Below are 21,431 nucleotides of genomic sequence, written 5' to 3' on the forward strand. Positions count from 1 at the left end.
ATCAAAGGGATTTTGTGTGTAACTCATTTCTATACAAAACAAAAAGAAAAATGCAAAATATAACTTTGGTGTACTTTAATTCTTCATAAACGATATTTCAACGACGGGAAACAAGTAAATTTATCCCATTAACGGATTTCAGAGTTAGTTGGTTTGAAAGAATAGGTGGCTTGGCGTCAGGTGCGATTTCGAATTTGAAACGTCTTAGAAGTGTAGACAGAACCGTCTTGCTCTCTAGCAAAGCAAATCGTTGTCCTAGATATGAAAGGGACATAGAATCAGATGTACTCTGATAAAGACAATCAAATGGGAAAACAATACCGATACAGTTGCGAGGTCCAGCACTGAATGGCACGTAAGCATATGGATGCCGACCGATTGCCTCATCCGGAAAAAATCGTTCTGGATTAAAAACCAAAGGATCAGGAAAGAATTTTGGATTTCGATGTGCTGCGAAAACTAAAAATCCCAGAGTACATCCAGCTGGTACCAAATATTCGCCTATAAATAAGTATAATATTATGGTCATGGTAAGACTGAGCATTACTAGATTTACCAAGCTGGATATCTTCTACAACAGTTCTTTCAAACCCTGGAACACTAGGATACATCCGCAAAGTTTCCTTGATGCAACATTCAAAGTATTTCAGATTAGAAATATCTTCTTGTTTGAAATATCTTTCCGAATCTCCGAATGTACTTTGAAGTTCATTCCACACCTTCTCCTATAAGCAGAACTTTGCAGTAACATTTTACATGCATTAAAACAAAGATTAGCACTTGACAATCCGGATTGGCTGCCATGGAATACAAAAACCATCCGAGCAGCGAAGATGTTGTGTCGTGCCCCTAAAATATCGACAAACATGTTACGGATAATAAAGGCCTTAAACTGGATGATCTGGAACACCTCAAACATAAAGGTATCAATTTCATTCCGGATGTCCTGCGGAGAAAGGACCTTTCCATCATTTGAAACCTTCAGTAACAAATCGAGAAGCGGCAACCGATTTTCTATTTGTTTCGGAGGTTAATGTTAAATCGAATTAAATTAGTAAATCTTGTTGTTTGCATACTAATTCCAGTTTCCACATGGTCACTTTCGTCATTAACTTTCTTGTTTAAGATTTCTCGCCTGTTTTGGATCACCTGGTAAAGGCAAAAAAATTTTTACACGAAACGTTACGTAGTTGCTTTAACGTACGCTCTCAGTGAATCCGTGAAGAGTTTTCAGTAGTTGATCGTGCTCCCTTCCTAAAGCCGTAAATGAGAAAATGGTCGGATTTCTCATGAAGGGATTTTGGAATTGTTCTATCAATAACTGCCCAATTCTAGAAGACGCGAAAAAATAATTTAAAAAAGGTAGAATCCCGTGCTTGATGTGTTCTATTATTACCTATAAATTGCATTGACGTAATCGGAGTCTTCCGTCTGCGCGTTTATTCTTGTCCCCATTGCAGCCTCTAATAATTTAACTTTTATTTATCAACGGGATCTGATACCAATGTCTAATAGAATCGTCTACCACAAATAATATCCAGAGAACATTTTGTGAGATACGGGTAGACATCTATTTCTGCTTTTCTTTCCGCAAAAGACGCGCACATATCATCAAGAATTCCACAGAGAATGCGGCTCTGTTCATTGAAGACCTCGATAAAGCTATTCAAAATAGAAAAATGAAATGCTGGCGTCAACATTTTGCGTCGCGATCTCCACAAGTCCCCTTTTAAAAAACGCAATCACGATTAGAAATCTTGAATTTTCGGAGAAAAAAATTGGCTTTTGATTTACCGGAACTAATGAGAAGTCCTTGCCCTAGCCACGGGACTAGTTGGTCATACGACAAACCTTTGTCAATCGTCTTTTGACTACTTAAAATAATCTAAAAGAAAACATGATAACATTAGGTAATGACCTCGACAGATGCTGATAACGGGAGTAAACAAGTTTGGCAGAATGAAAACGAAATAAGAGCTACGGGTGTGATTGTACAAAACAAATACTCGAAGTATTAACAGCGTGGGATTTGTGTTGTGCGTGATTATTTGGTTTTTATCTTTCAAAAACTTGTTACAACCCAAAAGACTTGCCTCCATAATTTCTGGCGATGAAATAGGGACGTAGCAGTGAGTACCAATAAAAAATCGATATATTCCTCCGTACTTTTGTGGCCATTTCTCTTGCAAGATGTACAATAAATCTAAATGAAAAAATTTAAATAATAATCTTGAATCCCATCTACTTTTTCGTTAATTGTCTATTTCGTGAGACTGAACGCTTAATTCAGTTTATACGACACATAAAGCAAGCATTTTATGACGTTAAATTACCTTCGAGTCCTCCAGCTATTTCGAAAGTATTCCCAATAAATGGTAAGCTTTTGGGTCCAGGAATGCGATTTACTGCTATGTGAAAAGGTGAAGTACGAATGTAAAGCCACCAACCAATGTAGGCGAAAATCACGAGCAATCCTATGGAAGAAACGACGACAAAAGAGTTGCACAAGAACATTCTATCCCAACTGGTTGTTACCAACTAACCGGTTGCTAAGTTATCTTGCCATGGACGCTATCGCTCAAAGCGTTTGACGGCAGAAATCAACACTGCTTTGGGACGGTTTGTCGAATTTACTGAATGATACAACACGTAAACACTTACCGAACTCATGCTTCTTGCTGAACCATCCTAATAACCCATGTCATTTCAAAATAGACGTACGCATCTCAAACTTCAGCGAGCTAAATACACATCTGCTTTTTCGCACTTCAAACCACGACCGAAATACGAAAAAAAAAAATTCTGCAGTAACCAGCTTCAGCAACCCGAAGCAAAGCAATTCCCTTAATTCTAAAGCGAGAAAACATAATTTAATTAGAAAGAATGGTGGAATAGGTGATGACACCAAATAGCATTAACAGTGTATAGATTTGTATAAAAATAAAACGTGAAGCTTAAATTTCAAGCAAAAAAGCATTCCAGCAATTGCCATAATTCTACCAGAATCTACTTGAAAAAGAGACCTGTTCGTTGAATATTGAACATTCAATCAAAAATTTTAGTCTGCTACACGGAACACCGTCTTAGTAAAACTTAATTGCTGTAAAATATTTAAGGTATTTTGTGTTACTTCTGGTGCATAACAGAACAACGCACACCCTACCATTCGTATACATAATTTCTCCACAAACCATGTTTCAACGACGGGATACAAGTAACTTTATCCCATTTATCGATTTTAGAGTTAACTGATCGGATAAAATAGGTGGCTTGGCGTTGGGTGCAATTTCAAATTTGAAACGTCTTAGAAGCGTAGACAGAACTGTCTTGCTCTCTAACAGCGCAAATTTTTGTCCTAGATATGGAAATTTATACAAAATCTCATGACGCAGATAAAACAACCAAATTAAAAAGCAATACCTATGCAATTGCGAGGTCCAGCACTAAATGGCACGTAAGCATATGGATGCCGTCCGATTGCTTCATCCGGAAAAAATCGTTCTGGATTGAAAATCAAAGGGTCCGGAAAGAATTTTGGGTTTCGATGTGCTGCGAAAACCAAAAATCCTAGAGTACATCCGGCTGGTACCAAATATTCGCCTGTAGATGAGTATAAAATTAGTGTTAGTAACAATGGAAAATCATTAGGGTTACCAAGCTGGATATCTTCCACGACAGTTCTTTCAAACCCTGGGGCACTAGGATACATTCTCAGAGTTTCCTTGATGCAGCATTCAAAGAATTTCAGATTAGGAATATCCTCTTGATTAAAATTTCTTTCCGAATCTCCGAATGTGCTTTGAAGTTCATTCCACACCTTCTCCTGCAAGCAGAGCTTTACAATTACACATTACAAGCAATCAAACAAAGGTTAGCACTTGGCAATCCGGATTGGCTGCCATGGAGTACAAAAACCATCCGAGCAACGAAGATGTTGTGTCATGCCCCTGTGATATCGACAAACCTGTTACGGATAATCAACGCATTACATAGTGACTGAAATACCGCAAACATAAAAGTATCAATTTCATTCCGGATGTCCTGCGGAGAAAGGACCTTGCCATCATTTGAAGCCTTAAGTAACAAATCGAGAAGCGGCAGCCGATTTTCTGTTTAAGATATTTTGTCAAACGGAATGAAACAAGTAACTTTTTTGTTTTTTGTTGCATACTTATTCCAGTTGACCCATGTTCACTTTCGTCATTGACTTTTTGGTCTAAGATTTTTCGCCTGTTTTGGATCACCTGGTAAAGGTTAACAAATTGGTAAATAAAACGTTACGTAAGTAAAAGCTCTAAAAGTACGTTCTCAGTGAATCCGTGAAGAATTTTCAGTAGTTGATCGTGTTCCCTTCCTAAAGCCGTAAATGAGAAAATGGTCGGATTTCTCATGAAGGGATTTTGGAATTGTTCTATCAATAGCTTCCCAATTCTAGAACACGCGGAAAAATAATTAAAAAATGCAGAATCCCATTTACTGTATTATTTATTACCTATAAATTGCATTGACGTAATCAGAATCTTCAGTCTGCGCGTTTATTCTTGTACCCATTGCAGCTTCTAATAATGTAACTTTTATTTATTAATGCGATCTGACATTAACGTTAAGCGAAGTCGTTTACCACAAATAATATCCAGGGAACATTTTGTGAGATACGGGTAGACATCTATTTCTGCTTTTCCTCCCGCAAAGGAAGCGCAAATAGCGTCAAGAATTCCGCAAAGAATGCGGCTTTGTTCATTGAAGACTTCGATGAAGTTACTCAAAATAGAAAAATGAAATGCTGGCGTCAGCATTTTGCGACGTGATCTCCACAGATCCCCTTTAAAAAATTGCTATCACGTTTAAAAATCTTAGGAAACCTACGACTTTGTTTTACCGGGACTAATAAGAAGCCCTTGCCCTAGCCACGGGACTAGTTGGTCGTACGACGAACCCTTGTCGATTGTCTTTTGGCTGCTTAAAACAGTCTAAAAGACAAGATGATTTTAGCTCATGCCTACAACAGATGCTGATAAAACAATTAATCAAGTTTAGCAGAATGAAACAAAATAAGAGCACCAGAAGCAATCATCTGTATAATCTCTTAAAACCTTGGAATTTATGCCGTGTGTACTTATTTTGTTTTATCTTTCAAAATGTTTTCTTACTTTTATTTTCACTTACCAAAGACTTACCTCCATAAATTCTGGTGATGAAACCAGGACGTAGCAGTGTGTACCAACAAAAAATCGATAAATTCCTCCGTACTCTTGTGGCCATTTCTCGTGCAAGACGTGGAATAAATCTAAATACACAATTCCAACATTTAACTTCGAAATCTCATTTACTTTTCCGTTAAGCGTTGAACTCGTGTATACGCCAAACTACGCATACATTTTTCTATGTTAATTACTTACCTTCAAGTCTTCCAGCTATTTCGAAAGTATTCCCAATAAATGGTAAGCTTTTGGGTCCCGGAATACGATTGACTGTTATGTGAAAAGATGAAGTACGAAGGTATATCCACCATCCAATACAAGCTAGAACCACGACCAATCCTATAGAAGGAATTAAGACCACAAGGTTACACAAGGACATTCTCTCCAGACAGTTTGTCACCAACTAACGGGTTGCAAAGTTATCTTGCCTTTGACGCTACCGCTTGAGGCATTCATGGCAGAACACAACACAACTCCGGGATGATAAGTCAAATTTACTTCGTAATACAGAAACACACTTACTTGACACACGTTTCCTGCTGAACCATCATAACAACCCATGCCATCTTGTAGTAGACGGGCGTATCTAAAACTCCTTCGAGGTAAAAACATATCCGGTTTCTTGCACTTTGAACAGCAAAAGGAAAACCCCAAATACGCAATTGCGTGAGAGATATCTGCGACAACCTTAAGTAAAGCAGTCACCTTAACTGTAAAACAGTAAACAACATGATTTACTTGGAAAGGTGACACCTAACGACCTTACCAGTGTAGTGATTGTATTTAATAGAACGTAAAGCTCAAATTTCAAGCAAAACAGCCTTTCGGCAATTGCCATAACTTTACTTGGAAAACTAACCTGTTAGTAGAATATCTTCAACGACAAGAAACCATTAAATTCATTCCAGTTACAGACTTCACTATAAGCTGATTTGAAGGAATTAATGGCTTTGCACTGCACACTTCAAATTTAAATTGGCGAAGTAGAGTTGATAGAACAACCTTCCCTTCCAACATTGCCAATCGTTGCCCTACATAAGAACATAATACTTAACATCACCATGCCAATTGTAGAGAATTGAAAAACATTTAAAATACCAATGCAGTTGCGAGGTCCAGCACTAAACGGGAAGTACGCATAGGAATGCCGCCCAATTGCCTCATCCGGAAGAAATCTATCAGGCTTGAAAAGCAAATGATCTGAATTGGCTTTTCGTTCCCGGAATTTGATTAACTGCTATGTGAAAAGGTGAAGTACGAATGTAAATCCACCACCCAATACAGGCAAAAATCACGAGCAGCCCTATAAAAGAAACGACGACTAGAAAGTTGAACAAGAAAATTCTATCCCGACAGTTTGTTACACCGTGACCAGTTACCAAGTTATCTTGCTGATGACATTGTCACCTGAGGCGTTTCACTGGAAAAGGCAAAACTGCGCCGGGACGATGAGTCAAATTTTTTGCGTTGAACTCCTGTTTCTTCCGGAATTACCATAACAGTCCATGTCTTCTTGAAATAGATAGATATCTAGAACTTCCTCGGGCCTAATACACCCTTGTTTGCTTGTTTGCTCTGCACATTTCGAATTTGAAACGGCGAAGTAGAGTTGATAAAATTACTTTCCCCTCCAACATCGCGAACCGTTGTCCTGGATAAGATCATAAAATTAGACGACACTATACCAATTGGGAACAATAAAAAAAAAAACACTAAAAATACCGATGCAGTTGCGAGGTCCAGCACTAAACGGGAAGTACGCATAAGGATGCCGCCCAATAGCCTCATCCGGAAGAAATCTATCAGGCTTGAAAATCAAAGGATCTGGAAACACTCTCGGATTACGATGTGTAGCAAAAGAAAAACACCCCAACGTACATCCGGCAGGAATTTTATACTTATTATACTTATTATACTTATTATACTTATTACTTTTTATACCCTATTAATCATTAACCCAATAGGGAAAAATTAACTAAACACTTAAAACGTACGCAGTCCTTACCGATATGAATATCTTCGCGGACATCCCTTTCAAAAGCGGGAACGCTAGGATAAAGTCTCAATGTTTCCTTGATGCAGCATTCAAGATACTTCAAATTGGGAATATCCTCATGAGAACAATCCCTTTCCGACTCCCCAAACACAGTGCTTAGTTCCATACACGCTAACTCCTATTTCAAATGAAATGCATAGAAATTAGCATCGCGCTTGAAAGAAGGCCTAAAACAACAGCAAATTCTACCACATGTCGTAACAAGATTTTACCTGGCATTCGGGATTGGCTGCCATGCAATAAAGAAACCAACCCATCATCGAAGTCGTGGTGTCATGTCCCTTGAACATTTTATACAGAATGAAAATCCCGCACAATTGAAGTCAAACTTTTAAAAATACCTCAAACATGAAAGTATCAATTTCATTCCTTATATCTTGGTCTGACAAGACACCTCCGTCATCCGACGCTCTCCGACGCAACAAATCGAGGAGGGGCAATCTGTTTCCTATAAATTAGTGTCCAATAAAAAAAACAAATATGAGTCCAAACATTTCCAATAACCTTCATTTCTGCATACTAATTCCAGTGTCCATTTCTTTTGCCACGTCTTCTTTCTCACTTAAAGTCTTCCGCCTTTCCCGGATCACCTAAAATCAAAAATTAGAACAAGTTAGAGTTTAACATTAACATTAACGCAAAAGACTTACATTCTCTGTAAACCCATGAAGAATCTCCAACAGTTGATTGTGCTCTCTCCCCAATGCTGACAGTGAAAACATCAATGGATGTTCCAGCCACGGCTTTAGCATCTTCTCCACTAAGAGCTGTCCAATCCTATTAACACGGAAAAATTGCAAGGACCAGCCAGCTTCTCGAAAATTTAGAGATCTTCACCTGCAGACTGCCCTAACATAATCAGAATCCTGTGTTTGCGCGTTAATCCTTGTCCCCATCGAAGCCTATAACATTTTAAAAAAAAACTGACAATAGTAAAAGTCCAAGAAAATGATACGATGAATAATCACCACAAATTATGTCCAGAGAACATCTCGTATATACGGATAGACATCCATTTTTCCTTTCCCTCCTGGAAACGACTTGCACATTTCTCCAATAATTCCGGACAGAATGCGACTTTGCTCATTGAAAACTTCAAAATAGTTCTTCAAAATACTAAAATGGAAGGCTGGTGTCAACAGCTTTCGTCGCGATCTCCACAGGTTTCCTAGCAAATTCAAAATGGAAGAAAACACAATTTGATTTTGAAAAAGGGCCTGAAAAACCAGATTGGATATTTTACTGACCGGAGCTCACTAGAAGTCCGGGTCCCAACCAGGGATGTAATGTGTCATACGAAACTCCCTTATCGATGACCTTCTGGCTGCTCAATATGGTCTGGAGAAAATTATATGATTACTGATAACGGCTTTGCTTTCTCTAGCCATCTTGGAAGCAACAACGATCACAGAAGAGGTTCTATCCCAAACTAAACAAGTAAACGTGAATCGACTTAGGCCTGCAAAAACCTCGATATTATTCGAACTATCGAAACGTTAAAATCCATACCTCTAACAGTTCAGGTGAAGAAATGCCGACGCGAGCCAAGGAATACTCTGTAAATTTCTCCGTATCTTCCCGTCCACGTTTGCTGGAACGTATGGAGAACATCTGTATACAGTGATTGCCACTAGCCCACCCTGTTCCGTTCTTTCATAATAAACTTTAAACACTTAAGACATCACTTACGATCTAGTCTTCCGGCGACTTCCAAAATGTTGCCCAAAAGAGGCAAGTAGAACCTGGGACCAGGAATCCGACCAACTGTCACATGAAATGGCGAAATGTGAATATAAATCCACCATCCTAGTAAGGCCAGAAGAAGGAACAATCCCACAGCACCGACGGCAGCACAGAAGCCATACGCCAACATCGAACCTGTTGAGCTAACGATAAAAGACAGACGAAGAAAAATGGGTCAAACACGACACACGTTTCAAGAACTTTAGCCTCGAGAAACTGTCGTCTACGAAGATCGCTGCGTGCATACAGAACGTAAATAAACACGACAACTTTGCTTCCTACGAAAATCATTTCTCATGACAATATTAGCTTTACGTGACGGATGGTTGAAAACTGCAGTTACCAAGCAACGAGTTAACAACGACGAAAACTAGAAATTAGCATAAATGAATGCTTATTGCAAAAGAATACGCGTAATAACCTAGTTCATTAATCCGTAAGCTATTTCTTTTAATAAGGTGAAAAGATATCACACACCCATGTAAAATATCGCTAGTTGAATTAGCAAGTTTTTCTGAGCTAACGATCAACGATACCTTTAAAATGGATCTCTCTTCTCAAACATGCACGAATTTTCACGATAAACGTTTGCCAAAGTGAACGCTGCCTACTTCGATCAAATATGGAAGGATTACAGTAACCAACTCAAAGACAATTAAAGCCAACAAGACAATAGAAATTAATATGTGTTCGTCCATCTATATCAGAGAACACGACCCATCAACTGTGCGATTAATCAATGACTGATTCCATGCTCTATTTTTATGGCTCACCCATGCCAGATGTTGCCCTAAAATAAGAGGATGGGTACGATTTTTGAAAGCCCAAGGCTAACTTCTGAGTCTCATTAAATAGTCTGATGAATATTCATCCCTTTTCTGCCTTACCTTTCCCCTCGAAAAAAAACATTCATTTTCTTTTCTAGATACCCCTTCCTTCTACATTACCCAAGGGACGAAACAAGGGGAAAAGAAAAAAACGAAGTTTTGACGATTTCGTTTAGTGCTTTGGGGCTGGGTACGAAAACTGCTGTCAATCATTCCGGTGAGTCAGCCATCAAAAGTTTTGTCTGAAAAACAAAAATTTGCATTCAAAAATCGCTTTGTTATTTTTTTTTGCATAACACTTTACTATAGTTAAAGATATTATTACACGTTTCATTTTGAAGGTAAGTTAATCAACATTTAAGCCGACAGCAAGCCTGCTTAAAAACCTTTAATCCTGGTAATCGTGTTAAATCTCGTCTTAAAATATCGTTAAATCTTTGAAAAAATAATTTTTATCAGTTAAAATTCACAAATTCCCTTTACAGCCAAATGCGTAAATTTCTAAACGTAAAGTTTCAGGTATCGTGTTATCATTATAATCTCGTTTTAATGGAATAGAAAGTACAAAATTTTTGTTTTGAGCTTTCAGACGACTGTATATACAAGTTCTGCTCACTGGGTCGTGAAAGTCAACGCTGTGTCAATGCTCTTTACGCGTACACGAATAACATAACCCAACACGTCTGATTTCGCGGAACCTATCCTGTTTATACATAAATAACTGAAAATAGTTTTAAACTGGTTACAAGAGATCAACGTGAAATACTCAGACGATTCACCATGAAATATCCAGATCAAATAGAAAGTTGCGAAACTCAAGTAATAAACCACTGAATCAGGCTGATACAGACGTCTAATAAGGGCGCTGACCTCGATGATAACGGAATCAGAGAATAAATCGATTTAATCACGTTCGCTGTAATTATCAATAGACTTATCTTTCAACTGCACAAAATGTTTACATATTTCCCAATTAAACACAGGAATACTTTTGCTGTCACGATCTGGTTACTTTACCTATACTTATCACCTATATATAAATGTTATTAACCGAAGGATCAGGCATCAGCATTTATCAAAAGCTTTTAGTTATTAAATTATCCCATTTAATTTTAAATCCACCCATCTTTAATCCAGCAACTTATAGTGGACGAGTGGGACTTTTGTTTCGATGACAATCAGAAGAGTCCTTGTACAACTAATTTACTTTCTAGACCATTTTATTCATATGGAAAGAAATGGATTAACTTTCACCTACTTTGACCTGTGAATGTCTATAATTGCAGTCGTTGTTTCCAAACGAGCTGTACAATAGAATATCGGTATTGCTGGTTACGTTTCGATTAAATACTATAGCAACGTGATGCAATGAAATTCACCTAACTATAAATCGGTATGACATAACGGTCCCAATACGAACAAAAGAATATGTAGTCCTAATAACCTCACGAACGTGCTGTGATGTATTAATGAAAAAGGCAAATCTTAAATTCGAAACTAGAAACCTTTCCAGAGTGTACCACTAATTGGAGCACCGATCTTTTAGCTGAATGTTTTCAACGAAGAGATACCACCAAATTAATGCCATTCAAGGACTTGAAAATGAGTTGAGTCGAAGGAATTGGTGGCTTTGCTGTGCACACTTCAAATTTGAAACGGCGAAGTAGAGTTGATAGCACAACTTTCCCTTCCAACATTGCGAACCGTTGTCCTGGATAAGATTATAATATTATACAGCACTATGACAATTATAAACCATAGGAGAATACTAAAATACCAATGCAATTGCGAGGTCCAGCACTAAACGGAATGTACGCATAAGGATGTCGCCCGACTGCCACATCCGGTAAAAATCTCTCAGGCTTGTAAGCCAAAGGATCTGGGAACACTTTTGGATTACGATGTGTGGCAACAGTCAAACACCCCAACGTGCATCCGGCAGGAATGGTAAAGCCTCCTGACAATCAACAAGACAAAATTAGCCAAACACTTAAAACGTACGCCGAACTCACCGATTTCAATATCCTCGATAACATTTCTTTCAAAAGCAGGAACGCTAGGATAGAGTCTCAATGTTTCCTTGATGCAGCATTCAAGATACTTCAAATTAGGAATATCGTCTTGAGTACAATCTCTTTCAGAATTCCCAAATACATTATCCAACTCCACAAAAGCTTGCTCCTATTTCAAATGAATTCAATACAAGCGTCTTTACGATCATGCGTAAACCAAGGCTTAAGATCAAATAATTGTAACAAGGTATTACCTGGCATTTAGGGTTGACTGCCATGCAATACAGAAACCAGGCCATCAGCGATGTAGTCGTATCATGCCCCTTTAAAATTTCATTAAGGACAGAAAATGACACAATCCAAATGACTTAGTATACCTCAAACATGAAGGTATCAATTTCATTTCGTATATCCTGATCCGACAGAACTTTCCCATCGTCCGAAGCTTTAAGCAACAGATCGAGAAGTGGCAATTTGTTCCCTGTCAAAACACACAAATAAATTAGTTTAATACCCCACATCAAACTACTGTCCTATTCCGCATACTAAACCCAGTCTCCCTTTCTTCCGGCACGTTGTTTTCCTCTTCGCATAAAGCCTTGCGTCTTTCCCTGACCACCTAGAACAGGAAAAAAATCAATTGAAATTTAAAAGAAATTAACACAATGGACCTACACCGTCTGTAAATGCATGAAGAGTCCCTAGCAGTTGATCGTGCTCCCTCCCCAACGCCGACTTTGAAAATACCCACGGATGTTCCAGCCACGGCCGTAGCATCTTTTCCAGTATGAGTTGCCCAATCCTACCAGTTGAGATAAAATGAAACCGTGCCACTGTGCCTTCAATCATAACTATTTTCAAATACCTGTACACTGCTCTCACATAATCAGAATCCTGTGTCTGTGCTTCAATTCTTGTTCCCATTGAAGCCTCTATTGCACCATTTAAAAAATTCAATACCCTACAATTTACACTAAAATTTAAACGTATATTCTCACCACAAATGATGTCCAGAGAACATCTTGTAATGTACGGGTAGACGTCGATTTCTCCTTTACCTCCGGGAAACGACCGACACAATCCTTCGAAAATCCCGGAAAGAATGCGACTCTGCTCGTTGAAAACTTCGAAATAACTTTTCAAAATCGTATAATGAAATGCTGGTGTCAACAGTTTGCGCCGGGATCTCCACAGTTCCCCTACCGAATTTAAATAGAATAGCCGGTACTGGAAGACAATCTTTTACAAGATAAACATTCGCCTTACCGGAGCTGATTAAAAGTCCGGCCCCCAACCAAGGAAGCAACATATCATATGATACTCCTTTATCGATGACCTTCTGACTGCTCAAAATGGTCTATAGAAAATACTGGTTACTGACAGCAGTCTTGTTTATACTGGTACTGTTGTTGCCAGTGAGTTCCATTTAAAACAATTACATAAACAAAAATAAGAACCAACTTTGCTATAAAGTTAGAAGATGCTGCACATTATGAGGTTACCAAAAAAAGTTTGTACGTCAAGTTGTCAGTTTAATTACATTAAAATCTTTACCTCTAGCAGTTCAGGGGAAGATATGGCGACATAGCAATGCGAGCCAAGGAAAATTCTGTAAATTTCTCCATACTTCTTCGTCCACGTTTCTTGAAAAATACGGAGAATATCTGCGAAGATAAATGGAATTAGACGTAGTTAAGTTAAACAAGCCTCCAACTATAACTCACTCCGATGCCCCACAATTAGAGAGCAATTCAATCAACAATAAGAACACTACCACACATAGTTCCCCTGAAAAGATTCAAGGCTTCACTTACGATCTAGTCCTCCGGCGACTTCCAAAATGTTGCCCAAAAGAGGCAAGTAGAACCTGGGACCAGGAATCCGACCAACTGTCACATGAAATGGCGAAATGTGAATATAAATCCACCATCCTAGTAAGGCCAGAAGGAGGATCAATCCCACAGCACCGACGGCAGCACAGAAGCCATACGCCAACATCGAAACTATTCACGATAGAGAAGGAACGAAGAAAAAAGGGTAAGACACGACTCGCGTCTCCAGGACAACTACCCAGACGAACGCTGCGTGAATAAAAGATACTAACAAAAATGACAACGTTGCTTCCTATGTAAATTTCATGTGACGATGTTTCGTAGCTTTACGTAGCGGATAGTCCAAGAAACATTCCCAACAGATCAATGTAAAAAATTTTGTAAACAAATTAAAATTTACTTGTTGTTAACCTTGGTAACATCACCATTCCTATTCAGAAAATCTTTGGATTGGAAGATGCCTCCTCTGACACCTGATGCAGACATTTTCACGATCACGACAAACGTTTGATTAAACGAACGCTGCTAACATCAATACATCAAAAAATTACCGTAAAGAACTCAAAGAAAATTAAAGTCGAAACGACAATAGTAATTCAAATGGTTTTGTCCATCTGGAACAGAGGACATGGCACCTCAACTGAGCGAATAACAAACAACTAATGGCACCTTAGATTCCGTACTCTATTTATACGGTTTAGCCATACCTGATTGTACCCTAAAATAAAAGGGTGGGTACGAATTGTGAGAGCCTAGGGCCATCCTCTGAGCCTCATTAAATAGGCTGTTGAATATTCGTCCTTCCCCTCAAAACAAAAAAACAAAAACATTTTCTCTTTTAGATACCCTTCCCCCTACATCACCCCAGGGATGAAAACAATGAACAAACAAAAAAACGAAGTTTTGACGATTTTGCTTAATGCATTAGGGATGGGTACGAAAAATAGCTGTCAATCAAGTGATGAGTCAGCAAACCAAATGTGTCTTTCAAAACTAAAGTTTGCATACAAAACCGCCTAGTACAACTTCGCAATACAAATTTGCTTTCTAGGAATTCCGGTTTTTGTTTACCACCTTTCCATTTCTGCACAACTAAAAAATGGAAAGGAAAGCATTGTATAACTTGAATTTACGTCTAACGAGATAGTAGACAACACAACACAGGTAAAGAACGGCGAATGAAGCCATTGCGAAAAATTTACTTTCACCCACGAATGTACAACTAAGACGAAACCGTACACGGTGGTTTCAGTCATCCAAAATACGTCCAACACGACATTGCAGGTAAGCTGACTAACATTTTCCCTGAGTAAAATCAGTGCGTTAAGATAAAAACTCCTAGCTACATTAAATCTTTGACCTGTGAACGCTCATAACTGCAGTCGTAGGCAGGTAGAAGATCAGTTCACATCGTTGGTCGCACTGTGGTTGGGCCAAATTTCGGGAGGCATGTCATCCGCTTTGAATAGCGCCAATAGTCTGCGGACAGAAGCGATCCTATCAATATGGCTCATTTTACCTGCAATTGCCGTATTTTATTACTGGAAATGGAGCCAATCCAGAACCGTCAAACTCATGAACGCCATACCTGGACGAAAGCCGTTGCCACTATTAGGCAATCTTCTACACTTGGATGTCTATAATGAAGGTGGGTGTCAATCACTTCTTCATCAATGAAAGTGAAAAACTGAACTTGGCTCATGTTGCAGAATTCTATAAAGTTATGGCAATAGACTGGGTGAAAAAGTACGGACCGATCTACAGTGTATGGCTCGGTCCACGCCCTTTTGTGACTCTAGCTTCCCCGGAGCTAGTACATGTACGTAACATTTTTCATTTCAACTTCACAGCTATTCAGTTGATAATTATTAGTCAGTTCTTTTTTTTTTTTTTTTTTTGTGGATGCAGACAATATTATCCAGTTCTAAAAACAACACAAAGGCAAGCGACTATCTAAATTTAAGTGAATGGCTCGGCAATTCCATTTTAGTGTCATCAGGTAAGAGATGAAAGTGAAAATTACCTGCCGAAATTGCTTTGTTTGCAATTTAATTAATATTACGCTCCAGGTGATCACTGGAAAACTCGACGCCGAATATTAACTCCAGGTTGTTCATTTTTTTGCATTTTTTCGAGTCTTTCCGGTAGAATGGCTAATAGCCTTTTCATGTTCGCTCTAATTAATATAAAAATCCGTTCTAAGCGATACCGTTTAAACGTGTTCTATTAGCTTGTTTACGAATGGATGTAACGTTATATGGCCTTGCAACGAACAGGTTTCCATTTTCAGAACTACAACAGTTTTATGGACATTTTCAACGAAAAGAGTTCGATCTGCGCGGCAGAATTTGAACTAAGCATAGAGACGCAAGGCGATACGGGGATAGACGTTAGTCGTCTTCTGGCCAGATGCACTTTAAATATTATTTGCGGTAAATTTTTTTAAAATTTACGATTTCGTCGATATAATAACATGCAAAGTCGTAAACATTTTCGTAACTATCAAGAAACTGTAATGGGCCAACAAACGAAAGTTGAAATGGAGAAAGAGATTTATCTCAGCAACGTCCATAGGTCAGTTAAATATCTTCTAACTAAAATAAAAATTCTTTTATGATATTTTCTATTTATTCTTGTGAAATCTAGATTTTGTCAGATTTTCATTGAGCGTGTCAAGCGACCGTGGCTTTCATACAAGTGGATCTACAAGATGAGCCCACTGAGCCGTGAAAGTGAACGATGCATCAATACCCTGCACACTTTCACCGATAAGGTTATCTAACTCGTTTAATCCACTGAAAAAAAAACTGTCCTTGGTTTTAATTAAAAGGCCTACCACTTAAAAAACCGATTGCACAAAACCGACGTGAAATGCTTGAACTGTGTACAAAGAAAAATCCAGATCTGTTACAAAGCAGTGTGATTGAAGAAGAGAAGCCCCTGTCAGGTAAACATTTTGATAAGTGTAAAAATGTCGTAAAAAAGGTTGTGATCGATAAATTAATTGTTTTAGAAAGCAGATTTGCGATAGTAGACAGTCTGATACAGGCGTCAAATGAGGGCTCCGATTTGGATGATAACGGAATCAGAGAAGAAATCGATACCATCACATTTGGTGTAACTATACGAATTGGATTATGTTACTTGCACAAACGACTAAGAGAAAACATTTCAATACTAAATAAAACAATAGGGATATGACACATCTTCGACAGCCATGATCTGGTTTCTTTTCCTGATGGCTAAACATCCGGAGCAACAGGTAATGCATTAGTTTTGAACATTTTTAACTTCTTAAACTGTATAACTTATTAGTGTTCCAATTTACGACGAAGAAACTGGTAGTGGATGAATTAGATTCAGTCTTTGGTGGTGATCAGGATCGTCCTTGTACTACCCAGGATATTTCTGAACTCAAATATTTGGAATGTTGCATCAAAGAGACTCTGAGACTCTATCCGAGTGTGCCGGGTCTCGTGCGCAGTCTAACGGAAGACGTTGAAATAGGTACAAAACCTGTTAAAATGAAACAAGTTAGCTGTTAAATTGTACTTAATTAAATCATAGGTGGATATACAATACCAGCAGGTGTTACAGTTATTACATCATTTTATGCGATCCATCACAATCCTCTCGTTTATCCGGATCCCGAAGCATTCAATCCGGAACGATTTTTCCCAGAGAACAGCATCGGTCGTCATCCGTATGCCTTTCTTCCGTTCAGCGCTGGCCCACGTAATTGTATAGGTGAGTGATTGTTTAAACTCTGGTAGTCGAAAAAATTGTTAATATGTTTTAAAACAATTTAGGTCAAAAATATGCAATGATGGAATTGAAAGTTGTTTTCGCTAATCTTTTACGTCGGTTGCAGTTTACCGCCTCTGATCCAGCTATGTCAGACGCGTCCGAGGTAGGATTGGTCTTGAAACCAAAACATAGTGTTCGGCTGATTATTTCTAAACGTTTAAATAAATCATAACCGTTTTTTATTTCAATTAAATCGAAATTCAAATTTTATTATTCTATACATCTCGTTAAAAATTCAAGCTATGTAATCGTAACAACTTAACGCTAATACAAATGAAATGAATGGCCAAGAGCAAATAAATTCGTGTTTAAAAACAACAATCGTTTGCAATTTCCGTGTAAAGATGTAAAACTATTACTGCAGCATTACACACAGGTTTCCAAGAGGATCATCCCACGATTTTTGGCTGCCTACCCCGGTTGGAGGCGGAAGAAGAACCTACAGACTACCACGTTCTCTACAAGTGTTGCGAGTTCGATCTTCCAACGTGTAAGTGAACGGTACTACAGATCAGAGTAATAGAATACTCTGATATATAGTATTCTATTACTCTGTTCAGATCGAGATGAAAGCGTCTGCAAGCATGTCGAGTTGTTGTGAAGGTGTCATCGTTTCGAATGAATCGAAACAAGTGTTGGGCTCTCTGTGAAGAGATAAGCCCTTTTGTGACCCCCGGAGCTAGTACAGGTACGTAACATTTTTCGTTTCAACTTCACAGCTATTCAGATGGTAATTATTAGTCAGTTCTTTTTTTTTTTTTTTTTTTTTGTGGATTTAGACAATTATTATCCAGTTCTAAAAACAACACAAAGGCAAGCGACTATTTAACTTTAGGTGAATGGCTTGGCAATTCCATTATAGTGTCATCAGGTAAGAGATGAAAGTGAAAATTACCTGCCGAAATTGCTTTGTTTGCAATTTAATTAATATTGCGCTCCAGGTGATCACTGGAAAACTCGACGCCGAATATTAACTCCAGGTTGTTCATTTTTTTGCATTTTTTCGAGTCTTTCCGGCAGAATGACTAATAGCCTTTTCATATTCGCTCTAATTAATATAAAAATCCGTTCTAAGCGATACCGTTTAAACGTGTTCTATTAGCTTGTTTACGAATGGATGTAACGTAACATGGCCTTGGTACGAACTATTTTCAGAACTACAACAGTTTTATGGACATTTTCAACGAAAAGAGTTCGATCTGCGCGGCAGAATTTGAACGAAGCATAGAGACGCAAGGCGATACGGGGATAGACGTTTAAAAATGTAGTGCTAATCTAGTTTTTCTATCCAAGGTGAACAAACAGCCTTGAGCACAGTGGTCGGGTACATCTGCACCGAGATGAGGAAAAAAAAAACAATTGTTGGCGAAAATAACTCACTCATTGCCGAGACTCATGCCGTGCATTAGCACGAAGAGTGAGAGACTTAGGATCGGTAAACATTTAAGGAACATGGCGAAGAGGGATGGATTGTCCTCCGGAATGAAAACGACGAAATAGATGGCCAGCGTCTTGAAGAACGGGACTAATTTTGGTCCGACGCTCTTTAACTATAGATAACGTCACCAAAATAAAAAATTGAGGAATTTGTCACTTTGACATTGTTATGAAGCAATCAAATCAAGTTTGGCCAAAAACAAACAACAGTTATCCTGTAATCGAAACGATAGAAAAACTCTGAGATAATTGCAATGTTGGTTACAAAGGCCATCCTCGGGGCGATCGAGTACGACTTTAAACGAAAACGACTTTGTGTGAACGTCAACCGACATGCCATTTGTCTGTTCTTTTTTTTCACGAAGCATTCTCATACTATATTTAAAACTGAAGCCAATAAAAGCATTATTAACTTATCCAAGTAATTAGCAAAAAAAAAAAAATGCGGAAGATTGCACAACACACCAGGTGGCGCTAGCAACAATAAGGCTGCATGAAAACCATATGCATCGATATAGCCAGCATCAACAACGATGATTTTCCAAATATTTATGACATTTACTATTATTTCTAAACTGATTAATGATTGAATAGTACGTGAAATAAATTTAGCTTTGAGAAAAGGTACAATTGAATGTTATTCCATTGAATTTTAATCTTTAAAATTAAACAAAATGTACCACATCTCCAAATGTGAGTCGCTGAATCCTAGCCGAATTCAATATAGACACATCCCGTGATTTCATTTTTTTATTCATATTCGCTTCAAGAAGACAAAATTCAATCCAAAATGATGTCTTACTTCACCAAACTTGTTTCTTGGGTTATGTCGATAATGTTGGGAGAGTCAGTAGACAGTTCCCCCGAACCAGCAGTCAAGCAGGATATGTCACGCCGGCCATTGCCACCCATCCCAGTACAGTCCCAGACGGCTTTCGGCTCATTTCCAATTTCTCCTCCATCTGGTAATCAATATGTGTTTGGCCCTGGCAGCAATGTTTCGACCGATCAACACATATACGATGAACCGACGTGTAATACTGCTTATGATCATCTACGGCAACAGGCCCCTGCGTTTGGCTTCCGCAAAACCCAGAATGCATGTCCACCCCAAGGGCCCAACGGTCCGTTGCCGAAGGTTTCACCTCAGCCGCGGAATGAATATTCCGATAACCTGGAAATAGACAATCTATTCTTGCGTAGGTATGAAGAAATAATCATAGAAAACGCTTTTCTACGACAAGGCAACATGCAATTGCAGACAGAAAACCAAGAAATTCGTCGTGTTAACTCCATTATGCTCCTGCAACAATACCAAACTCAGGAGCACAAGAAACATTCAGAACGGGTCATTTTGCCAAAAAAAATGGAGCCCAGTCACATGCCTTGGCAAAGAAATGAATCTACTCCACCTCCAGCCAGGAGTTCCGCTGCTAGAACGGACATTGATCACGCCGTGTATGGTACCCCAAATCTTAACGGAAACCAAGGAAATCAGGCCAATAATCAACAGGCTCGGGGACCACCTCAAAACGAGACTGAATCTACCACGTCAGCAGAACGAATGCATCCATCAAGACCCGTGCCTTCGCAAAGAAATGAGCCAGCAGCGATGTCGGTCTCATCTTTCTGCGGGACTAGCCGTAGCCACGTAACCGTCGAATCAGAAATAGGTCACGCTAATCCGAATACCTATGCTGTTCCAAACGGTAAACGAAACAACCAGACTCTAACGAAGACGGACCAAGACAGGCCAGCATATGAGACACCTTTATCGGGACAAATGCGGCAAGGACCGATGTCATCACCAAGAAATGGGCTAAATTCGGCAGCGATGCCTCCGCCACCTCCTTGTGGAGCTTACGGCGCACAATCAGCCCCTAAACTTGTACCCGTCTCATCTGATGGTCCAAGAAGATTATCCGTGCCTTCGCAAAGAAATGAGCCAGCAGCGATGTCGGTCTCATCTTTCTGCGGGACTAGCCGTAGCCACGTAACCGTCGAATCAGAAATAGGTCACGCTAATCCGAATACCTATGCTGTTCCAAACGGTAAACGAAATGATGGAAACCGCATCTTTCACAACCAGACTCTAACGGTGACGGACCAAAACAGGCCAGCATATGAGACACCTTTATCGGGACAAATGCAGCAAGGACCGATGTCATCACCAAGAAATGGGCTAAATTCGGCAGCGATGCCTCCGCCACCTCCTGACGGAGCTTACGGCACACAATTAGCCCCTAAACGTGTACCCGTCTCATCTGATGGTCCAAGATCATCTCCAAGTCCCCCATCTTGGTACGGCCCTCAAGGAACGACACCTCCGAGCGTGAAACTACCTGAAAGCAAGGAGCAGCATCGTCGGAACTCGCAGTTCAAACCCCAAATGGAACCGAACCGAAGCTTCTTGACGCATGCGGGAGCAAATGTTTCTTCTGCAAACGCTAACAATCAACCGGAGATGAAAACGACACGAAAGCTCAATGAATGGAAATCAAAATCGGACCTGGATC

General features: G+C 39.1%; 5 protein-coding genes and 1 long non-coding RNA gene across 8 annotated transcripts; 2 read left to right on the forward strand and 4 right to left on the reverse strand.

The window, feature by feature from the left end:
• Window positions 1-51: 51 nt before the first annotated feature.
• On the reverse strand, window positions 52-2,537 carry LOC116926407 (cytochrome P450 4C1). Its single transcript, XM_032933294.2, has 12 exons — window positions 2,334-2,537; window positions 2,094-2,203; window positions 1,795-1,885; window positions 1,526-1,726; window positions 1,397-1,463; window positions 1,205-1,331; window positions 1,077-1,149; window positions 911-1,014; window positions 781-849; window positions 557-725; window positions 322-501; window positions 52-255 (listed from the first exon to the last, which is right to left on the reverse strand). The coding sequence occupies exons 1-12, from the start codon at window positions 2,512-2,514 to the stop codon at window positions 98-100; spliced, it is 1,530 nt and encodes a 509-aa protein (XP_032789185.2). The 5' UTR covers window positions 2,515-2,537; the 3' UTR covers window positions 52-97.
• A 372-nt stretch (window positions 2,538-2,909) lies between these two features.
• Window positions 2,910-5,893, reverse strand: LOC116926406 (cytochrome P450 4C1). 3 transcript variants are annotated; one of them, XM_045177294.1, is made up of 13 exons: window positions 5,724-5,893; window positions 5,400-5,540; window positions 5,167-5,287; window positions 4,880-4,970; window positions 4,622-4,822; window positions 4,493-4,559; window positions 4,305-4,431; window positions 4,172-4,244; window positions 4,006-4,109; window positions 3,879-3,947; window positions 3,655-3,823; window positions 3,421-3,600; window positions 2,910-3,355 (listed from the first exon to the last, which is right to left on the reverse strand). In XM_045177294.1, the coding sequence occupies exons 3-13, from the start codon at window positions 5,260-5,262 to the stop codon at window positions 3,198-3,200; spliced, it is 1,335 nt and encodes a 444-aa protein (XP_045033229.1). In that variant the 5' UTR covers window positions 5,263-5,287; window positions 5,400-5,540; window positions 5,724-5,893; the 3' UTR covers window positions 2,910-3,197. The 3 variants fall into 3 exon arrangements, with proteins under 3 accessions (XP_045033229.1, XP_032789183.2, XP_032789182.2); XM_032933292.2 differs by lacking the exon at window positions 5,724-5,893 and adding an exon at window positions 5,630-5,690 and having other exon boundaries at window positions 5,178-5,287; XM_032933291.2 differs by lacking the exon at window positions 5,724-5,893 and having other exon boundaries at window positions 5,178-5,287; window positions 5,400-5,603.
• Window positions 5,894-5,917: 24 nt separating this feature from the next.
• Window positions 5,918-9,744, reverse strand: LOC116934506 (cytochrome P450 4c3). Its single transcript, XM_045177295.1, is given in 17 exon segments — window positions 5,918-6,232; window positions 6,300-6,504; window positions 6,581-6,852; window positions 6,924-7,102; window positions 7,206-7,375; window positions 7,470-7,538; window positions 7,599-7,705; window positions 7,778-7,847; window positions 7,908-8,034; window positions 8,095-8,161; window positions 8,226-8,258; window positions 8,261-8,425; window positions 8,505-8,595; window positions 8,767-8,797; window positions 8,799-8,868; window positions 8,947-9,143; window positions 9,537-9,744. Coding segments are annotated over 14 exon segments (1,467 nt in total). The 5' UTR covers window positions 9,131-9,143; window positions 9,537-9,744; the 3' UTR covers window positions 5,918-6,232; window positions 6,300-6,504; window positions 6,581-6,748.
• Window positions 9,745-10,111: 367 nt separating this feature from the next.
• Window positions 10,112-10,741, forward strand: LOC116926455. Its single transcript, XR_004396106.2, has 2 exons — window positions 10,112-10,224; window positions 10,313-10,741. It is a non-coding gene; the product is annotated as an uncharacterized LOC116926455 (long non-coding RNA).
• Window positions 10,742-11,267: 526 nt separating this feature from the next.
• On the reverse strand, window positions 11,268-14,340 carry LOC116934248 (cytochrome P450 4c3). Its single transcript, XM_045177290.1, has 14 exons — window positions 14,223-14,340; window positions 14,072-14,144; window positions 13,654-13,842; window positions 13,394-13,503; window positions 13,106-13,196; window positions 12,838-13,038; window positions 12,705-12,771; window positions 12,515-12,641; window positions 12,386-12,458; window positions 12,217-12,320; window positions 12,094-12,162; window positions 11,840-12,008; window positions 11,605-11,784; window positions 11,268-11,538 (listed from the first exon to the last, which is right to left on the reverse strand). The coding sequence occupies exons 2-14, from the start codon at window positions 14,097-14,099 to the stop codon at window positions 11,384-11,386; spliced, it is 1,563 nt and encodes a 520-aa protein (XP_045033225.1). The 5' UTR covers window positions 14,100-14,144; window positions 14,223-14,340; the 3' UTR covers window positions 11,268-11,383.
• A 457-nt stretch (window positions 14,341-14,797) lies between these two features.
• Window positions 14,798-17,779, forward strand: LOC116926402 (cytochrome P450 4c3). Its single transcript, XM_045177289.1, has 14 exons — window positions 14,798-14,955; window positions 15,054-15,319; window positions 15,381-15,490; window positions 15,580-15,670; window positions 15,741-15,779; window positions 15,948-16,103; window positions 16,179-16,245; window positions 16,318-16,443; window positions 16,521-16,618; window positions 16,685-16,788; window positions 16,865-16,933; window positions 17,007-17,178; window positions 17,239-17,418; window positions 17,481-17,779. The coding sequence occupies exons 2-14, from the start codon at window positions 15,121-15,123 to the stop codon at window positions 17,648-17,650; spliced, it is 1,581 nt and encodes a 526-aa protein (XP_045033224.1). The 5' UTR covers window positions 14,798-14,955; window positions 15,054-15,120; the 3' UTR covers window positions 17,651-17,779.
• Window positions 17,780-21,431: the final 3,652 nt, after the last annotated feature.

Source organism: Daphnia magna, linkage group LG7 (assembly GCF_020631705.1).
Source record: "Daphnia magna isolate NIES linkage group LG7, ASM2063170v1.1, whole genome shotgun sequence".
Classification (NCBI taxonomy): Eukaryota; Metazoa; Arthropoda; class Branchiopoda; order Diplostraca; family Daphniidae; genus Daphnia; species Daphnia magna.